This window comes from Somniosus microcephalus, chromosome 25 (genome assembly GCF_052327205.1).
Source record: "Somniosus microcephalus isolate GS21.2 chromosome 25, FLI_Smic_1.0, whole genome shotgun sequence".
Lineage (NCBI taxonomy): Eukaryota > Metazoa > Chordata > Chondrichthyes > Squaliformes > Somniosidae > Somniosus > Somniosus microcephalus.
This window is the reverse complement of record NC_141011.1, coordinates 39,039,365-39,060,698: the sequence shown is the minus strand read 5'-3', so window position 1 is coordinate 39,060,698 and position 21,334 is coordinate 39,039,365. Positions and strand designations below refer to the sequence as shown.

Here is a 21,334-nt window from a genome sequence, read left to right as displayed (position 1 = left end):
TGTGCAGCCGGGTGAGAATATCCTATTTTGTGAGGAAGGATGTTCTCAGTGTTCACCTGCCTGAGGGTAGCCTGGCAGGACATGTCCATGGGTTTACCTCTGTTCCTGTGGGAAGTACCAGGCCTTCAATCTGTGTTGCCAAACAGGGCACAAATGAGATCAGGAACTCAGCAAAACACAAGCCCTAATACCTCTCTCCCCGCCCTCCCACTAGCCCCCCCGCCCCGCCCAAAGGCACTGATTCGTGTTGGGATATGGTTTCATGTGGCACCGTAGCCAAATGGCCACTTTTCATATGGCAGCCGAGACAACAAGTGTCGCCATGCTCATTGACTGTGGTTGGCATCACACCCTGGCCCGATCCTGCCCTCATCCGGCCATCCAAACGTGCACACTTTCCTGCAGGGGTCAGTGGGTTGTAAACAGGAGCAGGAACCCTGGCTGACTGCCTGTTCCGTAGCCCAGGGGCACAGAGCCCACTGTAGTGACATCGACCAGCAGCCCAGCTGGCACCAGCTCACTCAGCAGAAACTGGACAATTAGACCCCAGACCTTTTCGTCTGTACGGGCTCAGTATCACAACAGGACAGTGACTTTACCTGCTGTAAAACCTGGGTGAGCTGTAGCAAAACAGCAGAGATCTACATGAGGGGTTAAAGGGCGAAGCAATAAAATATCATAACAATGAGATTTTCTTTCAAGAAGGTTCCAGCTCTTCCCCTCTATTATTCTCTAATATCAATGGGTTGATCTTAAAATGATACTTATATTATTCTGGGTGGAAATAAAACCCAGGAAGCAAAATAAATTGAAACGGAAAGAAACTTTTTTAGCAAGTTGGCAGACTTTGCATGGCCTTTGACATCTCACCTGTGACGACAACGGCGCAAAAATCGCATAATCTTCCGTGCGGCTTGATCCTGTTTCTTGGTCAGCAGACTGCTCCTGAAACAAGACCGAGGGAAACAAAATACAGCTCTCTTCAGTCCTAAAAGTGCAGCACATCAGCGGGCAGTGAGGCGTTTGTTAGGGTGACTTTATATTAGAGTGCTGCCAATGACAGACATGGGGTTCACCCGCTGACTGGCAAACGTGGGGTTCACCCACTGACTGGCAAACGTGAGGTTCACCCGCTGACTGGCAAACGTGGGGTTCACCCATTGACACAAACGTGGGGTTCACCCATTGACTGGCAAACGTGGGGTTCACCCATTGACACAAACATGGGGTTCACCCATTGACTGGCAAATGTGGGGTTCACCCATTGACTGGCAAACGTGGGGTTCACCCATTGACTGGCAAACGTGGGGTTCACCCATTGACTGGCAAACGTGGGGTTCACCCATTGACACAAACGTGGGGTTCACCCATTGACTGGCAAACGTGGGGTTCATCCTTTCACACAAACGTGGGGTTCACCCATTGACTGGCAAACGTGGGGTTCATCCTTTCACACAAACGTGGGGTTCACCCATTGACACAAACGTGGGGTTCACCCATTGACTGGCAAACGTGGGGTTCATCCTTTCACACAAATGTGGGGTTCACCCATTGACACAAACGTGGGGTTCACCCATTGACACAAACGTGGGGTTCACCCATTGACACAAACGTGGGGTTCACCCGCTGACTGGCAAACGTGGGGTTCATCCTTTCACACAAATGTGGGGTTCACCCATTGACTGGCAAACGTGGGGTTCACCCATTGACACAAACGTGGGGTTCACCCGCTGACTGGCAAACGTGGGGTTCATCCTTTCACACAAACGTGGGGTTCACCCATTGACACAAACGTGGGGTTCACCCGCTGACTGGCAAACGTGGGGTTCATCCTTTCACACAAACGTGGGGTTCACCCATTGACACAAACGTGGGGTTCACCCATTGACACAAACGTGGGGTTCGCCCATTGACTGGCAAACGTGGGGTTCATCCTTTCACACAAACGTGGGGTTCACCCACTGACTGGCAAACGTGGGGTTCATCCTTTCACACAAACGTGGGGTTCACCCATTGACTGGCAAACGTGGGGTTCATCCTTTCACACAAACGTGGGGTTCACCCGCTGACTGGCAAACGTGGGGTTCATCCTTTCACACAAACGTGGTGTTCACCCATTGACTGGCAAACGTGGGGTTCGCCCATTGACGCAAACGTGGGGTTCACCCGTTGACTGGCAAACGTGGGGTTCACCCATTGACATAAACGTGGGGTTCACCCATTGACTGGCAAACATGGGGTTCACCCATTGACGCAAACGTGGGGTTCACCCATTGATGCAAACGTAGGGTTCACCCATTGACTGGCAAATGTGGGGTTCACCCATTGACTGGCAAATGTGGGGTTCACCCATTGACACAAATGTGGGGTTCACCCATTGACTGGCAAACGTGGGGTTCACCCATTGACACAAACGTGGGGTTCACCCATTGACACAAACGTGGGGTTCACCCATTGACACAAACGTGGGGTTCACCCATTGACACAAACGTGGGGTTCACCCATTGACTGGCAAACGTGGGGTTCATCCTTTGACACAAACGTGGGGTTCACCCGCTGACTGGCAAACGTGGGGTTCATCCTTTCACACAAACGTGGGGTTCACTCATTGACTGGCAAACGTGGGGTTCGCCCATTGACGCAAAAGTGGGGTTCACCCATTGACTGGCAAACGTGGGGTTCACCCATTGACGGGCAAATGTGGGGTTCACCCATTGACATAAATGTGGGGTTCACCCATTGACGGGCAAACGTGGGGTCACCCATTGATGCAAACGTGGGGTTCACCCATTGACATAAACGTGGGGTTCACCCATTGACTGGCAAACATGGGGTTCACCCATTGACGCAAACGTGGGGTTCACCCATTGATGCAAACGTAGGGTTCACCCATTGACTGGCAAATGTGGGGTTCACCCATTGACTGGCAAATGTGGGGTTCACCCATTGACACAAATGTGGGGTTCACCCATTGACTGGCAAACGTGGGGTTCACCCATTGACACAAACGTGGGGTTCACCCATTGACACAAACGTGGGGTTCACCCATTGACACAAACGTGGGGTTCACCCATTGACACAAACGTGGGGTTCACCCATTGACTGGCAAACGTGGGGTTCATCCTTTGACACAAACGTGGGGTTCACCCGCTGACTGGCAAACGTGGGGTTCATCCTTTCACACAAACGTGGGGTTCACTCATTGACTGGCAAACGTGGGGTTCGCCCATTGACGCAAAAGTGGGGTTCACCCATTGACTGGCAAACGTGGGGTTCACCCATTGACGGGCAAATGTGGGGTTCACCCATTGACATAAATGTGGGGTTCACCCATTGACGGGCAAACGTGGGGTCACCCATTGATGCAAACGTGGGGTTCACCCATTGACGCAAACGTGGGGTTCACCCATTGACTGGCAAACGTGGGGTTCACCCATTGACTGGCAAACGTGGGGTTCACCCATTGACACAAATGTGGGGTTCACCCATTGACTGGCAAACATGGGGTTCACCCATTGACATAAACGTGGGGTTCGCCCATTGACTGGCAAACGTGGGGTCCACCCATTGACGCAAACGTGGGGTTCACCCATTGACTGGCAAACGTGGGGTTCACCCATTGACAGAAACGTGGGGTTCACCCATTGACACAAACGTGGGGTTCAGCCATTGACTGGCAAACGTGGGGTTCACCCATTGACGCAAACGTGGGGTTCACCCATTGACTGGCAAACGTGGGGTTCATCCATTGACACAAACGTGGGGTTCATCCATTGACACAAACGTGGGGTTCACCCATTGACGCAAACGTGGGCTTCACCTGTCAACGGTTGTACTGAGAAAACAGTCCGAGCTCCAAGGAGCACCGTGGTCAGGAGTAACAAACCCTCCAACTGGGAGTAACACACTCTCGATTGGAAGTAACATACCCTCGATTGGGAGTAACACACCCTCGTTTAGGAGTAACACACTTTGCAAGCTGAGGCCTCAGACCAGATCCCTAGTGAAAAGCTGAGGCCTCAGTACTAGGCCCCAAAGAAACTGAGAGAAGAATTCTGCCCACGCGTGATGTTCTACCTGATTTTCTGTTGGACCATGGCGGCTGTCCTTCGCTTCTGCCTCATTTTTCCACACTCCTTGTAGCTGCGGTAATACTGCTGGATGAGGACAGCTGCCCGCCGACTCTGCTGGAACTTCTTCTGCTCGTAATAACTGCGGAACTTGCTCTGGATCAGGATGGCGGCCAGCGTCATCTTTTTGTAAAGTGCATACTGGAAGAGACACAAAGGACAAGATCCTCGTCAGAAAGGGAGATAGGGGCTGGGAGGGGCGGCGGGGGGGGGGGGGGGTGGTGGGTGGGGAACCTGGGAGAGAAAGAGGTGGGGCGGGGTGGGGAACGGTCCCCTGATTAAAATGCCCGGCGCTGCCTCAACCGACCCCACCACTACAACCTCAGTATTCCAGGACCCTCACCTCAAATAAGTAACTGGCTGCTAACAAGGCCATGCCAAATTAGTGATAACATAAGAACATAAGAATTAGGAACAGAAGTAGGCCATACGGCCCCTCGAGCCTACTCCACCATTCATAACCACTGGTTAGGCCTCAGCTGGGCATCGCACTTAAGGAAGGATGTCAAGGCCTTGGAGTTGGGTGCAGAAGAGATTTACTAGAATGGTACTAGAATAGGACGAGGGACTTCAGTTATGTGGAGAGACTAGAGAAGCTGGGATTGTTCTCCTTAGAGCAGAGAAGGTTAAGGAGAGATTTAATAGAGGTGTTCCAAATTCTGAGGGGTTTTGATAGAGTGTTTCCACTGGCAGGAAGGTCGGTGACCAGAGGACACAGATTTAGAATAATTAGCAAAAGAACCAGAGGGGAGATGAGGAGAATTTTTGTTTACACAGAAAGTTTTTGTGATCTGGAATACACTGCCTGAAAGGGCGGTGGAAGCAGATTCAATAGTAACTTTCAAAAGGGAATTGGATAAATACTTGAAAAGGAAACATTTGCAGGGCTATGGGGAAAGAACAGGGAGTGAGACTAATTGGAGAGCTCTTTCAAAGAGTCAGCACAGGCACGATGGGCCGAATGGCCTCCTTCTACGCTGTATCATTTTATGATGATGTGAGGGCAGGCACGTCATCGGGGCTTTCTTCTCACTCCATACCACACCCGTTTACAAAGCAACATATCCCCTTAAAATGAGAATGAAACACACATTGCCCATGGTGTCTGATGGCTTCAGTGAAGGGGAAGGATTTGCTGGGAATCCACACAGCAGATGGCTGGACTGACAGTGCTAACACACATGGTGCCGTCGTGCGGTGAGACCCAGCTCTGCTTCCACACTCCCTCCTGCTTCAGAGCTTTGGACCTCTGCTACCATTGCGGAAGAGTTGACAAGAGAGTTCTCCTGTTGCAGGGGAATGGGAAGGAAATTCAGACATACAGGCATCACTGCTCAACCTCAAACAACGTCAAAGGGGCCTCCCAGCCCCCGTGACCTTTACTATCAAGAAGGAAAAGAGAAGCAATGTCATGGGAACACCATCACCTCCTGACTTGGATATACTTTGACGTTCCTTCAGCGTCACCAGGTCACTATCCTGGAATTGTCTACCCAACGCCATCATGGGAGCACCATCACAAGGACCGCAGCATGTTCGAGAAGAAGGCCCTCTACCACCTTCTCAGGGCAACGGGAGACGTGCAATAAATGCCAGCCTTGCCAGCCACACCCAGATGCCGAGAACATATTAATTTTAAAGCAGCAAGTTCACAGCAGCTTTCGACAGTGCCCTGCAAGGGAGACTCCATCTCGCCCAGGCGCCCTCTCTCATTGTCAACAGGACATGTTTGGAAGCACAGGGCAAAAGGGGAGACAGGAAAGACACTTTCTGCTTATTTACTCTGTGGCAGCACAACTATTATGCTGATAGGGTGAGATGAAGTAGGGTGGGAGGAGGCTTGTGTGGCGCATAAACACCAGTATGGAACAGTTGGGCCGAATGGCCTGTTTCTATGCTGTAAATTCTATGTAATTCTATAACTTTGAACGCATCTATTAAATCTCCACTTAAATGGCTCTGCTCTAAGGAGAACAACCCCATCTTCTCCAGTCTCTTCACATAACTGAAGTCCCAAATACCATTCTGGTGAATTCTCCTCTGCACCCTCTAAAGGAAATGGAGAGGTGATCACACAAAATAAAATCACTTAATCTGATTTTAATTAGAATTCAAATAGAACATTTTGACTTGATTTGAAAGATTCTACTTGTCATATGGAGACAACACACAGCGACCCAAAACTCCAACGCCTTCAGAGATCTCTATATAGTGCTCACGACTCAAAAGCTCCATTAAAAAACAGTTACACCAAACTTGTGCCCAAATTCCACTTTATAATACTTGGTTGCTTAATAACCCACAAAGCAACAGTTAAATATCACAGCAGTGCAAAATGAATGAAATCGAAATTCCATTTGTGTAACTGCATTACCTTCAAGGCTATCCATGTAAGCTTGCAAAGTGAATACAATACAGCATTAGTACCAGAGAAATGAAAGACTCTTCCATCCAAGAGGGGAGCTTGCCTTAGTCAGTGCTGGGACACAACAACAACAACAACCAGCAGCGATACAGTGCCTTTAACATGGAACAACATCCCAAAGGTGTTTCACAGAGGCACAATCAGACAGAAATGGACGCTTTGCCAAAGAAGGAGTGATTAGTAAAGGGTGACCAAAAGGTCAGTCAAAGAGGCACAAACAGGCACCTGATCCGATATCGCCCATTTTACAGTATCAGCGAAAGTTAAAATGACCCGCTGTGGCTCAGTCCCACACCAGGTGCTGCAGTTACCAATGTCACCATCAGGTGGGCTGGTTCAGATGGTTCATGGTGGTTTTGGCATTTACACCAGGAATTTTTTGCCGGGCAGGTCTCCCGATTGGTGGAAGATCGGCAGAAACTCTGTCTACGGCCGCCAATCGGGAAAACCCCTGAGGAAATTCCTAGCTTTCGGACACCCGAAATCCTTGGGGACCAATATTCTGACATAAGTAAAGGTGGTAAGTATATCCTTGAGGCTCCTGACTGCCCCAAGAGGCTGGGAATCCTGGGGGATGGCAGTCTGCTTCAAGGAGGGGGGGATGAGAGGGAAACCCCCTCCCTCACAGAAATCATATCAGCAGCCCATTGCCCCCCCGCCCCGCTTTGTAAGGGAGCTATAAATAAAGTTGTACCCCCAACAAGTCTTTGAGAGTCCAGGCCCAACCCTGGTGGTCCCAACATACACCAATAAAGAGGCCAGTATGCCTCCTTTGTTTCGGCATTATGACCTCCGTAAGTCCACCAGGATTCCCAATGCAGCGAGCTCCCTGCCCCAGCTCTGTCCCTGCCCCAGCCCTGTCCCTGCCCCAGCCCTGTCCCTGACCCAGCCCTGTCCCTGACCCAGCCCTGCCTCCTTGCATCACCCGCCTTAGAAAAGGCACGCAAAAATGTATTGAAAATAATAGAAAAAAACTAAATAATTTCAAATAAAGTTTGTGAAGTTAAATCTCCTACGTTAAATGGGGAGTTACTGTTGTTGGAGATTGAGTTTAGCACTGGTATACTATCAATACTCATGTTTCATTGAGTGAAAAATACGAAAGAAGCTAAGGGGGGGGGGGGGGGGTCGCAATTTTAACTGACGGGATTGGGTGCAACGCTGGTTTTACTCCCCACCCCATTTTACTTTCCGTTCATGTCAATATTGGGCGGGGTATAAAACCAGCTTTCCACCCGATCCCATGGGATTCCCGCCAAGGGAGTTAGGTTAAAATCCCTCCACCCCCACCACCCCCCCCCCCCGCCGCATCTAAGGATCTAACCAAATGGTATCAGTTTAGGTGGAAAGTAGGCAGCAGAAGTTGATTTTTATTTTATTATTAGGAAATCTGTGTGAAGGACCGAGGCCATGTTGCGCAGGACACAGAGCACAGGCTGAACAGAGCAGCAGAGAATACAAGACCGATCAGGAAATAGGGATTAGGTGGCACTATGATTGGCTTTTGAAGCGTTTGAAAACCTGGAGATTGTAGGAAGAAGTAATGGCAGAGGGAGGAAGAACTACACTTCTGAGAAGCTGGGAAATATCAGCAGGACTGGGAGACGGTGCAGTGTGTTTTGATTTCAACACAGTGAGGACGCAGAGAGGGACGGGTGTGTAGGATGGTGTATCGAAGAAGGTAGAGAAGCAGTAACCAAAGTAGCCTCAATAAAATAGTGAGAGACAAGGAAGGTGACGACAAGGAGAGGGAGGTTGGAGACCAGAGGTGAGAGTTGGATCTGGGCTCTTCCCATGTACCAGTCAGCTGTGAAAACGGACTGGGTTTCAGACGAGGTATTGATGAACAGCAGCAGGAGATGCCAGTATCAGTCATTGGGAGCTAATCCATTCTAGTTCCCACTGGCTGCTCCTCTTGTGTTTCGCTTGTTGCCATCTGTTTGGATCATTTGTGTAACTACTGGAACAAGGCCAGGTTTAGTGCTTTTTTTTTACACTGTTTTTGTAAATTCTTTTCTCGTCAAACTGAGGGGTGTTAGTGTTTGGGGATGGAACACTTCCAGCATTAACCATCCACAGCTGAAGTATAGCTGGTTAGATACAGAGTAAAGCTCCCTCTACACTGTCCCATCAAACATTCCCAGGGCAGGTACAGCACGGGTTAGATACAGAGTAAAGCTCCCTCTACACTGTCCCATCAAACACTCCCAGGGCAGGTGGAGCAAGGGTTAGATACAGAGTAAAGCTCCCTCTACACTGTCCCATCAAACACTCCCGGGGCAGGTACAGCACGGGTTAGATACAGAGAAAAGCTCCCTCTACACTGTCCCATCAAACACTCCCAGGGCAGGTACAGCACAGGTTAGATACAGAGTAAAGCTCCCTCTACACTGTCCCATCAAACACTCCCAGGGCAGGTGGAGCAAGGGTTAGATACAGAGTAAAGCTCCCTCTACACTGTCCCCATCAAACACTCCCAGGGCAGGTACAGCACGGGTTAGATACAGAGTAAAGCTCCCTCTACACTGTCCCATCAAACACTCCCAGGGCAGGTGGAGCAAGGGTTAGATACAGAGTAAAGCTCCCTCTACACTGTCCCCATCAAACACTCCCAGGGCAGGTACAGCACAGGTTAGATACAGAATAAAGCTCCCTCTACACTATTCCATCAAACACTCCCAGGGTAGGTACAGCACAAATTAGCTAGAGTAAAGCTCCCTCTGCACGGCCCTGTCAGGTACTCCCAGTGCAGGTACAGCACAGGTTAGATACAGAGAAAAGCTCCCTCTGCACTGTCTCATCAAACACTCCCAGGGCAGGATCAGCCCGGGTTAGATACAGAGAAAAGCTCCCTCTGCACTGTCTCATCAAACACTCCCAGGGCAGGATCAGCCCGGGTTAGATACAGAGTAATTGCTTCCTCTACAGTCCCATTAAACACTCCCAGGATAGCCACAGCATGGGTTAGATGCAGAGTAAAAGCTCCCTCTGCTTTTGCCCCAACAATGTGCCTTAGCACCAATCTCAGAAGATCGCCCACCTACTGCACCAATATGATATTGTTCCATTTCTCGTATCATCCCGTGAGTGAAATTGCCAATTTTGTACCAATTGAGGACAGGGTTATACATGGGAACAGGATCGAGAGTGCCCGACTCATTTCACCTTATAGCCAGAGGGCTTCATCCTGTTAATGTGGATTCAAAGCCATGTTTGTGAAGGTGAGCGCAGTGTCCAATCCACTGCAGCATCCAACATTCACTGGCTAGGCTCATGTTTGAAGAACAGGCACTTGTACGAGGTACTGCAGGGCACATGAAATAATGGGCAGAACTTTTAACTTGGGCAGGGGGGCATAAAACGTGCGATATTAGATTAGCCATCTGTTCTACATACCGCCTGATTATGAAGTCCGTTTTACGCCCCTAGCTGAGTTGAAATGAGTCAATACTTTCAGGAGAAGAAATTGATGGGTCAGTGGAGGAGAGGAGAGGGGACGGAATAGCGGGGCAAAGGAAAGTTTTTTAGATCAAGAAAATGCTGGAAATTCCCAATTATTTTATTTTACAGAAACATCTACGTTCATGATGGAAGGTCATTGACCTGAAATGCTACCTCTGTTTCTCTCTCTCCACAGAGGCAGTTTCACCTGCTGAGTGTTTGCAGCATTTTCTGTTTTCTTATTTATGTTTCAGGATAACCAATAACTGACACCAAGGCAATGAAGGGTTTTGTTTAATCCCTTCCAATGGAATCGGGGCAGGGGTTTGTTCCTGGCAGAGCTGGTGTGACGCAGGCCCCATCCTCTGTGTGTGTGTGTGTGTGTGTGTGTGTGTGTGTGTGTATGCGCCGAGACTCTCTGACTGCACTGGGAGCAGGACGCATTGCTTGGTCACAGTCCAGAGCTATCGCTTGTTTGGAGCTGGGTTTAGTGACGTCCTCCTCAGTGCGGAGCAGGTGAACTCTCAGATACCCGAAGAGATGCAATTTGGCGTGTTCAGTGAGCTGTGACGGCAAAACTCCCGTCGCGGTGCAAGTAATTACTGAGGGCCAGATGGGTTAGCATGTCGGAGACTATTTGTGCGATGTAGAATAGTGCGTCAATAAGTGAGTGTCGATGTCACACCTTTTAGTCCCTCGCTAAGAAAAATTAAAATCCCTGTGTTGCAAATGCTTTTGTTTTCGGTTTTAGCAATGTTACTATGCTTAGTTCTCTTCTGAATTTTAACCTCTTGTTCCCGAAACGCCACACACGCCGTCCCACACACCCCTCTATCCTCACTGCATTGAAATTGAGACTCGTTGCACCATCTCCTACTCTCACTCCTCCTTTCCCAGGACCTCAAATTCTGTACGACTCCTTTCCCCTCCCTCACTCTTCCCTCCCTCGGACTCTGCAATCCCAAGCTTGAGGTCGCTCAGCCACTATTTCCTGCCCGGTTCATCTTGTCTTCTTTTTGTGTAGTCTGTGGGCTTTGGCCATTTCATGAAAGTTTTCTCAATATTAAAAAAAAACACACTGCTCACTTTTCTTTTTCATTAAAAAAAATGCAAATCGAAGTCCAGCCAATTTTCAAACTGAACCTTGATTCGCAACAAAAGGCTAATGTCCATAAGCCAAATGTCAGAACCATCAGCGTCATTGGGACCCAGAAACTGTGGAATCGCCCAGCACAACATTCAGCACATGTCAATCTGATTTCTTTTGCCAGATTTTTCCCCTCCTTTCCACCCCCCACCCCACAAGGTTTCTCCCCATTAACCTCCCCTCTCCTGAAGGCGTTAACTCCTTGCTGACGTGGGGTTCCACAAGCGCCACCGACCCTCCGCCAATCATGCCCGAGTGACCGTGTGTCACATTCGAGACCAGACAGCGATTGTCGGCAGGCTATTCCACCGTGAGGGGCACCACGGCCGAGCTCAATCCTGCCCTCAGGGGGTGGGGTTACTGGACAGTGATCGGGGGCAGGGATCCATGGCCGATACTGCCTCTCCTGCTAACTCAGGGGCATTGCGCCCCAGTATAGCACCCTCCTACCGCTAGGCTGGCTGAGATCAGCTAGCTCAGCTCAGACCGTGGGCTGACCGTGCTGCTCTGTGGGTGCTCCCTGCCCCAACGTGGGAAGCATCACATTTAATTTTTACCTGTTTGTATTTTCTGTAGCAGCGCTGAATGACAGCAGCAGCCATTTCCTGCTGTTCCCTGAAAGGACGTCCCTAAAAAATGGAAAACAAGATATTAACAACCGCCACCCTTCACACCTTCTTTTAGAATCATAGAATTATACAGCACAGAAAGACGCCATTCGGCCCATCGATGTCTGTGCCAGCTCTTTGGTAGAGCTGTCCAATTAGTCCCAACCCCCGCTCTTTCCCCATAGCCTTGTAATTTTTTCCCCTTCACATATTTATCCAATTCCCTTTTGAAAGTAACTGTTGAATTTGCTTCCACCGCCCTTTCAGGGCTGTAACTATTTGTAACACCAAAGTTCTGATTGGTCCCCTTGGAGGACAAGACCAGATTTCTGATTGGTCCTCTTGGAGGACAAGACACACCCAGCAGTTTGTCTGGAATGTGTAATTAGATCCTGCCTGAGTAATCAATATCTTTGCCATGTGTAATTTGATCCATTCATTGACAGCCAGCTCCAGAGCTCACATTGCTAACACTACTGCTTTCAGACAACAGATAGGGCTCACCCTCCTGGGTTAGAAGCACTCACGCTGCTGAGTTCAGATAGGAAGGGGTGAGGCCATGGAGGGATTTTAACATGAGGATGAGAATTTTAAAATCAAGGTATTGGTGGACAATGTTCCCCTAATTGTATTTTGGGTGCGCGGTCCTTTTAATGGGCTGCAGGTGTAAAGGGGGTGGGGGCGGAAGAACGTGATCCAGGCCTAACAGAGGGCAGGAAAACATGATCTATCTTCCCATCTGGATCACGTTCTTGCTCTTATCCCCCTCCCTCCTATAGACCTGGATCACGTTCTTACCCCCTCCCCACTGTTCTCACCGTGCTCCCCACGCCCAACAAGTTCCTGACCTTCTCTCCCCAAGTTCCTGACCTCCCCACCCTCCGTCACGAACGCCTAACCTTCTTCACTCTCTCCAAGCTCCTTCCCCCCCCTCGATCCCCTCTCTTCTACCCCTCCGGTCCACTCTCCTCTCACCTTCTAATCCCCTCTCTGATATTGCAGATCTGACTGGGATTCCAAACTCCTTTTGGGTTTCAGTTATGGCTGCGTAAGATAGTGAGGCTGGATAAACAGCACTGCCGAAGGGCCGCTTTGAATCGTTATTCTCTTGTGCTTTCGAGCCCTGGTTACAGAGCTACAATGTTTGGGGTAAACGCGTGGATGCCCACTATTCAGCCACGGATGGCAGTCAAAGTTTTCGCCTTCCAATATCATTTTCCTCTGCAAGTGTTCGGGCCCACCACCACCCCAGGCCCGGAACTCCTGCCTGCTCGTTGTGCCATCGGCAATTAGAACCAAATTCGAGCACTCCCCAAGGCTACCCCTTCGATTCCCTCTCCTCTCCCTCCCCTTCAATCCCTTCTCCTCCCTCCCCTTCGATTCCCTCTCCTCCCCCACCTTCCTTCAATCCCCTCTCTCCCCTCTTTGATCCTCTCTCCTCCCCCTTTGATCCCCTCTCCCCCACCCCCCAACATCCAATCCCATGACCTTTTTTTAAATTTGTTCCTGGGATATGGACGTCGCTGGCAAGGCTGGCATTTACTGCCCATTCCTAATTGCCCTGGAGAAGGTGGTGAGCTGCCTTCTTGAACCGCTGCAGTCCTTGTGGTGAAGGTACTCCCACAGTGTTGTTAGGGAGGGAGTTCCAGGATTTTGACCCAGCGACGATGAAGGAACGGCGATATATTTCCAAGTCAGGATGGTGTGTAACTTGGAGGGGAACTTGCAGGTGAAGGTGTTCCCATGCACCTGCTGCCCTTGTCCTTCTTGGTGGTGGAGGTCGCGGGTTTGGAAGGTGCTGCTGAAGAAGCCTTGGCGAGTTGCTGTAGTGCATCTTGTAGATGGTACACACTGCAGCCACGGTACGCCGGTGGTGGAGGGAGTGAATGTTTAAGGTGGTGGATGGGGTGCCAATCAAGCGGGGCTGCTTTGTCCTGGATGGTGTTGAGCTTCTTGAGTGTTGTTGGAGCTGCACTCATCCAGGCAAGTGGAGAGTATTCCATCACACTCCTAACTTCTGCCTTGTAGATGGTGGAAAGGCTTTGGGGAATCAGGAGGTGAGACACTCACCGCAGAATACCCAGCCTCTGACCTTCTCTGCACGGAGCTGAGGGAAGCGTGGCGGTGCAGATCAAGTGCGCATGCATGGTACCAAATGGGTGTGCATGTGCAGAACGAGTCAAAAATGCTTTGCAAATAATCACTCTGTCCTTTCAGGCAGTGCGTTCCAGATCACAACAACTCGCTGCATAAAAAAATGTTTCCTCCTGTCACCTCTGCTTCTTTTGCCAATCACCTTAAATCTGTGTCCTCTGGTTACTGACACCCGACTGATACATCCCAGAGGTTCTGATGCCAATTGTAGGCCCCGAATGCCGGAATGTCCTACTGCCCCCATACTCTGGCAATCTGACCCTTGAAACCCAGCCCTATTACTGTACACAGCAGTGCACAGCAAGGTCCCACAATCAGCAATGTGATAATGACCAGATAATCTGTTTTAGTGATGTTGGTTGAGGGATAAATATTGGCCCAGGACACTGGGGGAGAACTTCCCATAGTGCTGCAGGATCGTTTACATCCACCTGAGAGAGCAGACGAGGCCTCGGTTTAATGTCTCATCCGAAAGACGGCACCTCCGACAGTACAGCACTCCCTCAGTACTGCACTAGGGATGTCGGCCTGGATTATGGGGCTCAAGTCTCTGGAGTGGGACTTGAACCCACGACCTTCTGACTCTGAGGTGAGAGTGCTGCCCACTGAGCCACAGCCGACACAAGTTGACACACGGACACATGACAAGTTTGTACACGGCAACTCACATGGCGTAATTGCAATGCTGGTCCTACGCGAGGACAGCGCCTCTAACCTTGTATTTCCAGAAGGCGGTTTGCACCAACTTGGCAGCCTCGTACAGCTCTCTCTGCTCGTGGTCCGACAAGGTCAGCTGGGCAAATTCGTTCTCCATCTTCTCACTGGTCGACGCGCTTAGGAACTCAGACCAATCGGCTGCTGACGGGAGAGTGGGTTTCTCGAAACTAACCTCGCTGATTGGTGACGAGGCAGGGCTTTGGCTTGCGTTAGAGGGAGGAGTCAGGGGCTCGCTGTACAAAGACCTAGAACATAAAAGGGAGCAAAGGTGATGAGCAACATTGCGAGGTGCACGAGGTATCTATCTCCTTTGACAGGTTTTCATATCAAACGACAGCAGCACGATTTCAGCAAGGAGCCAGTTTATCAACAATAACTTGCATTTAAATAGCACCTTTAGCGTCGTAAAACGTCCCAAGGTGCTTCACAGGAGCGTAATCAGACACAATTTGTCACCGAGCCACACAAGGAGGTATTAGGACATATGACCAAAATCTTGGTGAAAGAGAAAGATTTTAGGGTGCTTCTTAAAGACGGCGAGGGAGATGGAGAGGCGGAGAGGTTTAGGGAGGGAATTCCAGAGCTTAGCGCCTAGACAGCTGAAGGCACGGCCGCCAATGGTGGGGCAAAGGAAGTCGTGGAATGCGCAAGAGGCCAGAATTGGAGGAACGCAGCGATCTCGGAGAGTTGTAGGGCTGGAGGAGGTGACAGAGATGGGGGCGAGGCCGTGGAGGGACTTGAACACAAGGAAGAGAACTTTAAATTTGAGGCATTGCCGGACCGGGAGCCAATGTAGGTCAGCGAGCTCAGGTGTGATGGGTGAACGGGATTTGGTGCAAGTTAGGATACGGACAGCAGAGTTTTCGATGAGCTTAGGTTTATGGAGGGTGGACGATGGGAGGCCGTCCAGGAGAGCGTTGGAATAGTCGAATCTGGAGGTAACAAAAGCATGGATGAGGATTTCAGCAGCAGATGGGCTGAGGTAGGGATGGAGACGGGCGATGTTACGGAGGTGGAAGTAGGCGGTGTTGGTGATGGAGAGGAGGTTACGTGTTAAATGTAGGACTTTTTAATATATATATACATAAACAAAGTGTGGGCCTTGATACTGGATAGTTAGCCGAGCTGGATCCTGCCTTCAACCAATGCTCACGCATGCAGAAGCCGCAGGGTAGGTAAGGATCAGGGTAGAAGCCCTGGCTGATTTTTCCCTTCCGTAACCCAGCGGCACTGAGGATAACTATATGCCCTTACCACTGTCCCTACAAGGAGCGCTGCGCTGTCCTACATTACAATAGTGAATAATGACTACACTTCAAAACTATTTCATTGGCTGTAAAGCGCATTGGGACATCCTGAGGGTGTGAAAGGCGCTATATAAATGCAAGTCTTTCTTTTCTTGAGTGTTTTCCTCAAGTGGCTGATGCAGGTCACATCTGCAGTGATGTCAAACCGTCGGTGCCCATTGTGAGCGGCGAGTACTGGAATGGTTGAAACCTCAACTTCAGACTGCTTAACAGTGCAGTTAGTCCCATCGTACCATGCATGTCAGAAATGGCACAAAACAACAAAAAGGAACCTTGTTCAACCTGGACCAATACCGATTGGGGAGTATCCAGAAGGTGCTGCCTGTGTCCACCATTACACATTTGAAGTGGATGAAGTGCCCACTACACTTAATACAGCAACAGCCCTGCAGCTAGAATCTGACTGGTGTTACATATTCTCTGAGCTTTCAACCTTCCTCTCTTGTTTCTCCTAACTTCCTGGGATGGCAGGAATGACGTATGAAGAGAGATTGGGTCGATTTGGCTTATATTCGCTAGAGTTTAGAAGAATGAGAGGGGATCTCATTGAAACTTATCAAATTCTAACAGGACTAGACAGACTAGATGCAGGAAGGATGTTCCCGATGGCGGGGGAGTCCAGAACCAGGGGTCACAGGATAAGGGGTAAGCCATTTAGGACTGAGATGAGGAAGAATTTCTTCACCCAGAGAGTGGTGAACCTGTGGAATTTTCTACCACAGAAGACAGTTGAGGCCAATTCATTAAATATATTCAAGAAGGAGTTAGATATTTTTCTTAAGGCTAAGGGGATCAAGGGATATGGGGAGAAAGCAGGGACAGGGTACTGAATTTGGATTAACAACAGAAAATGCTGGAAAAACTCAGCAGGTCAGGCAACATCCGTGGAGAGAAATTTGAGTTGGCGTTTCGGGTCGAAACCCTTCTTCAAAACTGGAAAGAAAAGAAAATAGATCGAAGGCAAAGCTGCGATCGAACAACAGAAGAAAAAGAGACAATAAAAGGTATTCGAAGCCAGACGAGATGGTAATCGGCCCGTGGAGACAAAAGGCAGCTTTGCCTTCGATCTATTTTATTTTCTTTCCAGTTTTGAAGAAGGGTTTCGACCCGAAACGTCAACTCAAATTTCTCTCCACGGATGTTGCCTGACCTGCTGAGTTTTTCCAGCATTTTCTGTTGTTATTTCGGATTTCCAGCATCTGCAGTATTTTGCTATCGTACTGAATTTGGATGATCAGCCATGATTGCATTGAAAGGCGGAGCAGGCTTGAAGGGCCGAATGGCCTACTCCTGCTCCTATCTTCTATGTTTCTATGTTTCCAAGTACACCATCTGACTTGCTCTTCCTTCTCCCCACATGCTCACATTGTTGAAATCAAGTCTCATCATCGTTCCTTCTCCAACTCTAAATGATTCTGTCCCAGGACCTCAAACCTGTGGATTTCCTCACCTCCCTCAGTTTCCTCTTCCTCCGACAATCTAAAACCTGAGCTTGGCAATCACCTAATTATTACCAGAAAATGCTGGAAATACTCAGCAGGTCAGACAGCATCGGTAGAGAGAGAAACAGAGTTAACGTTTCAGGTCGATGACCCTTCGTCAGATCGGTCATCGTTCTGACAAAGGGTCATCGACCTGAAATGTTAACTTTGTTTCTCTCTCTACCGATGCTGTCTGACCTGCTGAGTATTTCCAGCATTTTCTGTTTTTATTTCAGATTTCCAGCATCCACAGTATTTTGCTTTTGGCCTAATTATTACCTCTTGATTCATCTCCTCTATATTCAATTTTTATTGGTGCCCTGCAATATGGACTTTGGACTGTCGCCCAGGTATATTAACAATAATAATAGAAGGTTCCCTGAGTTACTGACCGAAGCTGAGATAAACTGGGTAAATGGTCCACATCTGCCAGGTAACTGGCCAACCAGCTTAAGGTGGTGTTCACACTGGGGATGTCTCCTCGCTCAGACATTGGAAATTCCATAGGGATGAAGGTTTCCCGCTTGATCCTGTCTGGCGTTGCTTCAATGATCTGTTCAGCCAAGGACATCATATTAGCCTGAAGAGGTAAAAGCAACATAAGTATATTTTCCTTTGTCCTCCCAACACCATTGTTCTAAAATGTTAATTTAGGGCTTTGGAGGGAAGACAGGGAGAGGGCAATGGAATTAGCAACTCAATTGTTGAAAAATTTTTCCTCAGAAAACTTAGCTATCAAAAATATTACTAGTCAATATTATATTTTGTGCTTTCCTGCATCATGTGGCTTAACATCTGCAATATAAAAATAGGCCACAAGCGAATGCAGTGATATATACGCCACAGAAGGGCATGTATTCCCCACACCTCCATTTTCTCCTGAGAGTGCTGACTCATGCTGGGGTACGATCCTACAGTTGCTAGCAGCCCTCCTTGGTTGAATGACCATGCCTCGCGCGTCAGCTGAGACAACAGGATATTCCACCATGGGGGGCAGCACATGCCAAGTCTGATCCTGCTATCCACGCACACGCACACCATCCTGCAGGTGTGGCTGGATAGGGATCAGGAGCTGGAGCATTGGCTGCTCTTATTTCCCTTCCTGGCCTCAGCTGCTGAGACCAGCAGCAGCACTCCAACAACCACTGGCCCAGCTGAAAGAAGCCGACTCGGTACAGACCAGTGACTGAAACAGGAGGCTCTCCTGGTTCTAGCCCACTCTGCCGACACTCGCTGTCTGGATTCACACATGAAGAATGGCTCCTTGGGTGAGGGCTACTGGCATCCACAGCTAGAGTCAGCATCCTCAGGAAAAAGAAACGGCCAAGAAAATCGAAGCATAAATTGGATAAACATTTCTTGTCCTTTGTAGTTGAAGGTTCCCATCATCACTACATCAGCAGGGTGCTTATACTACTTCTCATACCTGCAAATCATCCATATGTTGGAGGCACTCCTCATTCTCCTTGTACGATAACAGTTCTGCATCCACCATCTCCCTCTCTGATAACATTAGAACACTGATGTCTTGCTTCTGTTGTACCCTGTGAGCAATGGACCCTGTGCTGAGACCCGAGACCTTCCTTATCACTGCAGGCTGCCCCGTCGCAGTCTGTGCTGCCACGCTGACGTAAATCTCCTTCTGGCTCCACTTTGGACTGGTCTGGTTCCCGACATTCCTGCATCCGGTGGCTAGGGGCAAAGGGAATTCTGAGGTACGTTGGGAAGGTTCCCTGGGACTCTTTCTCTCCATTTCGGAATCGATTGCATTGGGGGGTGATTGCTTCGGGCTGGAGCTCAGTTTGGCGGCCATCTTCTGCTCCAGGTTTAGTGGTGGAGTCAACGATTTGTCTGGCCTGGAGTGGAAGTGTTCTGTGTTTAGCTTGTGTTTCTTGGAAGCTGGGAGGTCCCGCTGGCTGTCATTTCCATGGTACTGCAGGGATTCCGACCTCGGCCGTCTGAGATCTGATGGAAGAAAGAAAGGCTTGTGTTTATGTATCTCTTTACTGTATCTCATAGAGACATCTCAAAAGTGCTTCACATAGAATCATAGAATCATACAGCACAGATGGAGGCCATTCGGCCCATCGTGCCTGAGCCAGCTCTTTGAAAGAGCTCTCCAATCAGTCCCCGCTCTTTCCCCATAGACCAGGAAATATTTCCCCTTCATGTACTTAGCCAATTCTCTTTTGAAAGTTATTATTGAATCTGCTTCCGCCGCCCTTTAATGAAGTGCAATTCTGTTAATTAGTTTGAAAGCAGTGACTGTTGCTACGGACCTTGTGGGCTACACTTGCTTCCCATTCACTAGACTCATACATGAAGAAAGATCATCTGGGTGAGGGAATAGAGGGCAGTCAGAGCCTTCGATCCACATCCTAGCAACCAATCAGTCCCCGAATCTGATATGAATGGGAGAACAGCCACACCACGAAGAGAAAGGACATCAGTTATGTCCTTACTTACATAATCCACACTTGACAACTGGCACTTGGGACCCATGGGAACATAGGAACAGGAGCAAGCTATTCAGCCCCTCGAGCCTCTTCTGCCATTGATGAGATCATGGCTGATCCTAAACCAAGGCAGTTCTAGATGTGGCTTTCAAAGATGGCTGCCTTATAATCTTATGACCACCTAGTGGTTATGGTACCCAGAGGTCGTGAGTTCAAATCCCACCATTAGAGCACTTGGCCAGATTGGGACACTGATTGGTTGCTAGGATGTGGATTGAAGGCTCTGACTGCCCTCCATTCCCTCACCTTTCTTCATGTGTGAGCGTAGTGAGTGGTGGCAGGGTATTCACTGGGGGAGGTCAACTGACGTTCACACAATTGCTTCATTCAGCTTGCACACCACAGAGCAGGGACCAGCCCGGTTATCTTTCTGGTCTGTATCCGCAGGACCAGACTGGGCCGTGAGGAAGCTCATCACTGGGCAGGCAGAAACCGAGCAACAGACCATCTGCTCCCTCGGGTGCAGGAGGGTGCTAGCCCAGAAAGTGCAGCGAAAACAGAAGAGTTCACATCCTCATTAACAAAGGGCCTGGGTTTCAATCCAGCCCAGGCTGAGGGGGTGGACCGCTCTTCTCTCCTCTCTATGCTGGTTGTAAAGATTCTATATGAAATGAATTTGCAGTTCAGTCCAGCTCCTAGTGGACACTGGACAACAGGCATAGAACTGTACATAACTGGAGACTAATTAGCAATATTACTCAGAGAGGCTGCAGGATGGTTGATGTTGGGAACGGAAAATGCCACATTGGTAGGTAGAAAACACTCTTCAGAGACTGAGACACATTGTTGGGCATAATAGAGGGAGCTAGATACTCTGGGCTGGATTTTGTCAATGTGGGGCGGGACTCCCACCTTTTGGGTGGTAGTCCCGCCTCCATCGATTTGTGGCCAACCCACGCGATTTTCCCTTGATTGACCTTGTTGAGCCCGGGCTCATCAGGCCAATTAAGGGACACCCGGTTACAAGTGACATCAGGGATTGACATTTCATCTGTCAAGAGCTTTTGACAGATGAAATATCAGCGTTTGACAGTTCTGTGAAGCTGTCAAACACTGACAATCTGACTTCTAACTTGAGTCCTTCTCCACAGACTCATTTAGAAATCTCTCCAGAACAGAAAGCAGAAGGCTGCAACTTTTGACAGCTCGCGGCCATTCTGCTTTCTGTGGCGGTGAGATGAGGGACTCCCGAGACCTGAAGGAAGGAAGCCTGCATTAGTAAGTAACGGTAAGTAAAACTTATTTAAACGCTTAATTGGCAGTTAATTGGCACTAATCCCCTTCCCGCCTCGGGGAGGCGGCTCCCAGCACAGGTCGGGTACCCGCCTCCTGGGAAACGGGCATGAAGGTGGGTTGGGGGCAGGAAGGGTTTGTGCCACCCGATTCTGCAATTTTCCCCCCACTCCCG

The 21,334-nt window shown here is 49.4% G+C and overlaps 1 protein-coding gene across 1 annotated transcript in view; it reads right to left on the bottom strand.

Annotated features, from left to right (window-relative positions):
• Positions 1–866: 866 nt before the first annotated feature.
• camta1a (calmodulin binding transcription activator 1a) overlaps positions 867–21,334 on the bottom strand; it is a 135,739-nt gene continuing 115,271 nt past the window's right edge. The window contains exons 11-16 of the mRNA XM_085967557.1: positions 18,837–19,375; positions 17,803–17,990; positions 14,621–14,867; positions 11,701–11,772; positions 4,078–4,271; positions 867–945 (exon numbers count right to left, since the gene is read on the bottom strand). Of these exons, the coding sequence (XP_085823683.1) occupies positions 867–945; positions 4,078–4,271; positions 11,701–11,772; positions 14,621–14,867; positions 17,803–17,990; positions 18,837–19,375 (1,319 nt within the window). The remainder of the gene's footprint in view (positions 946–4,077; positions 4,272–11,700; positions 11,773–14,620; positions 14,868–17,802; positions 17,991–18,836; positions 19,376–21,334) is intronic.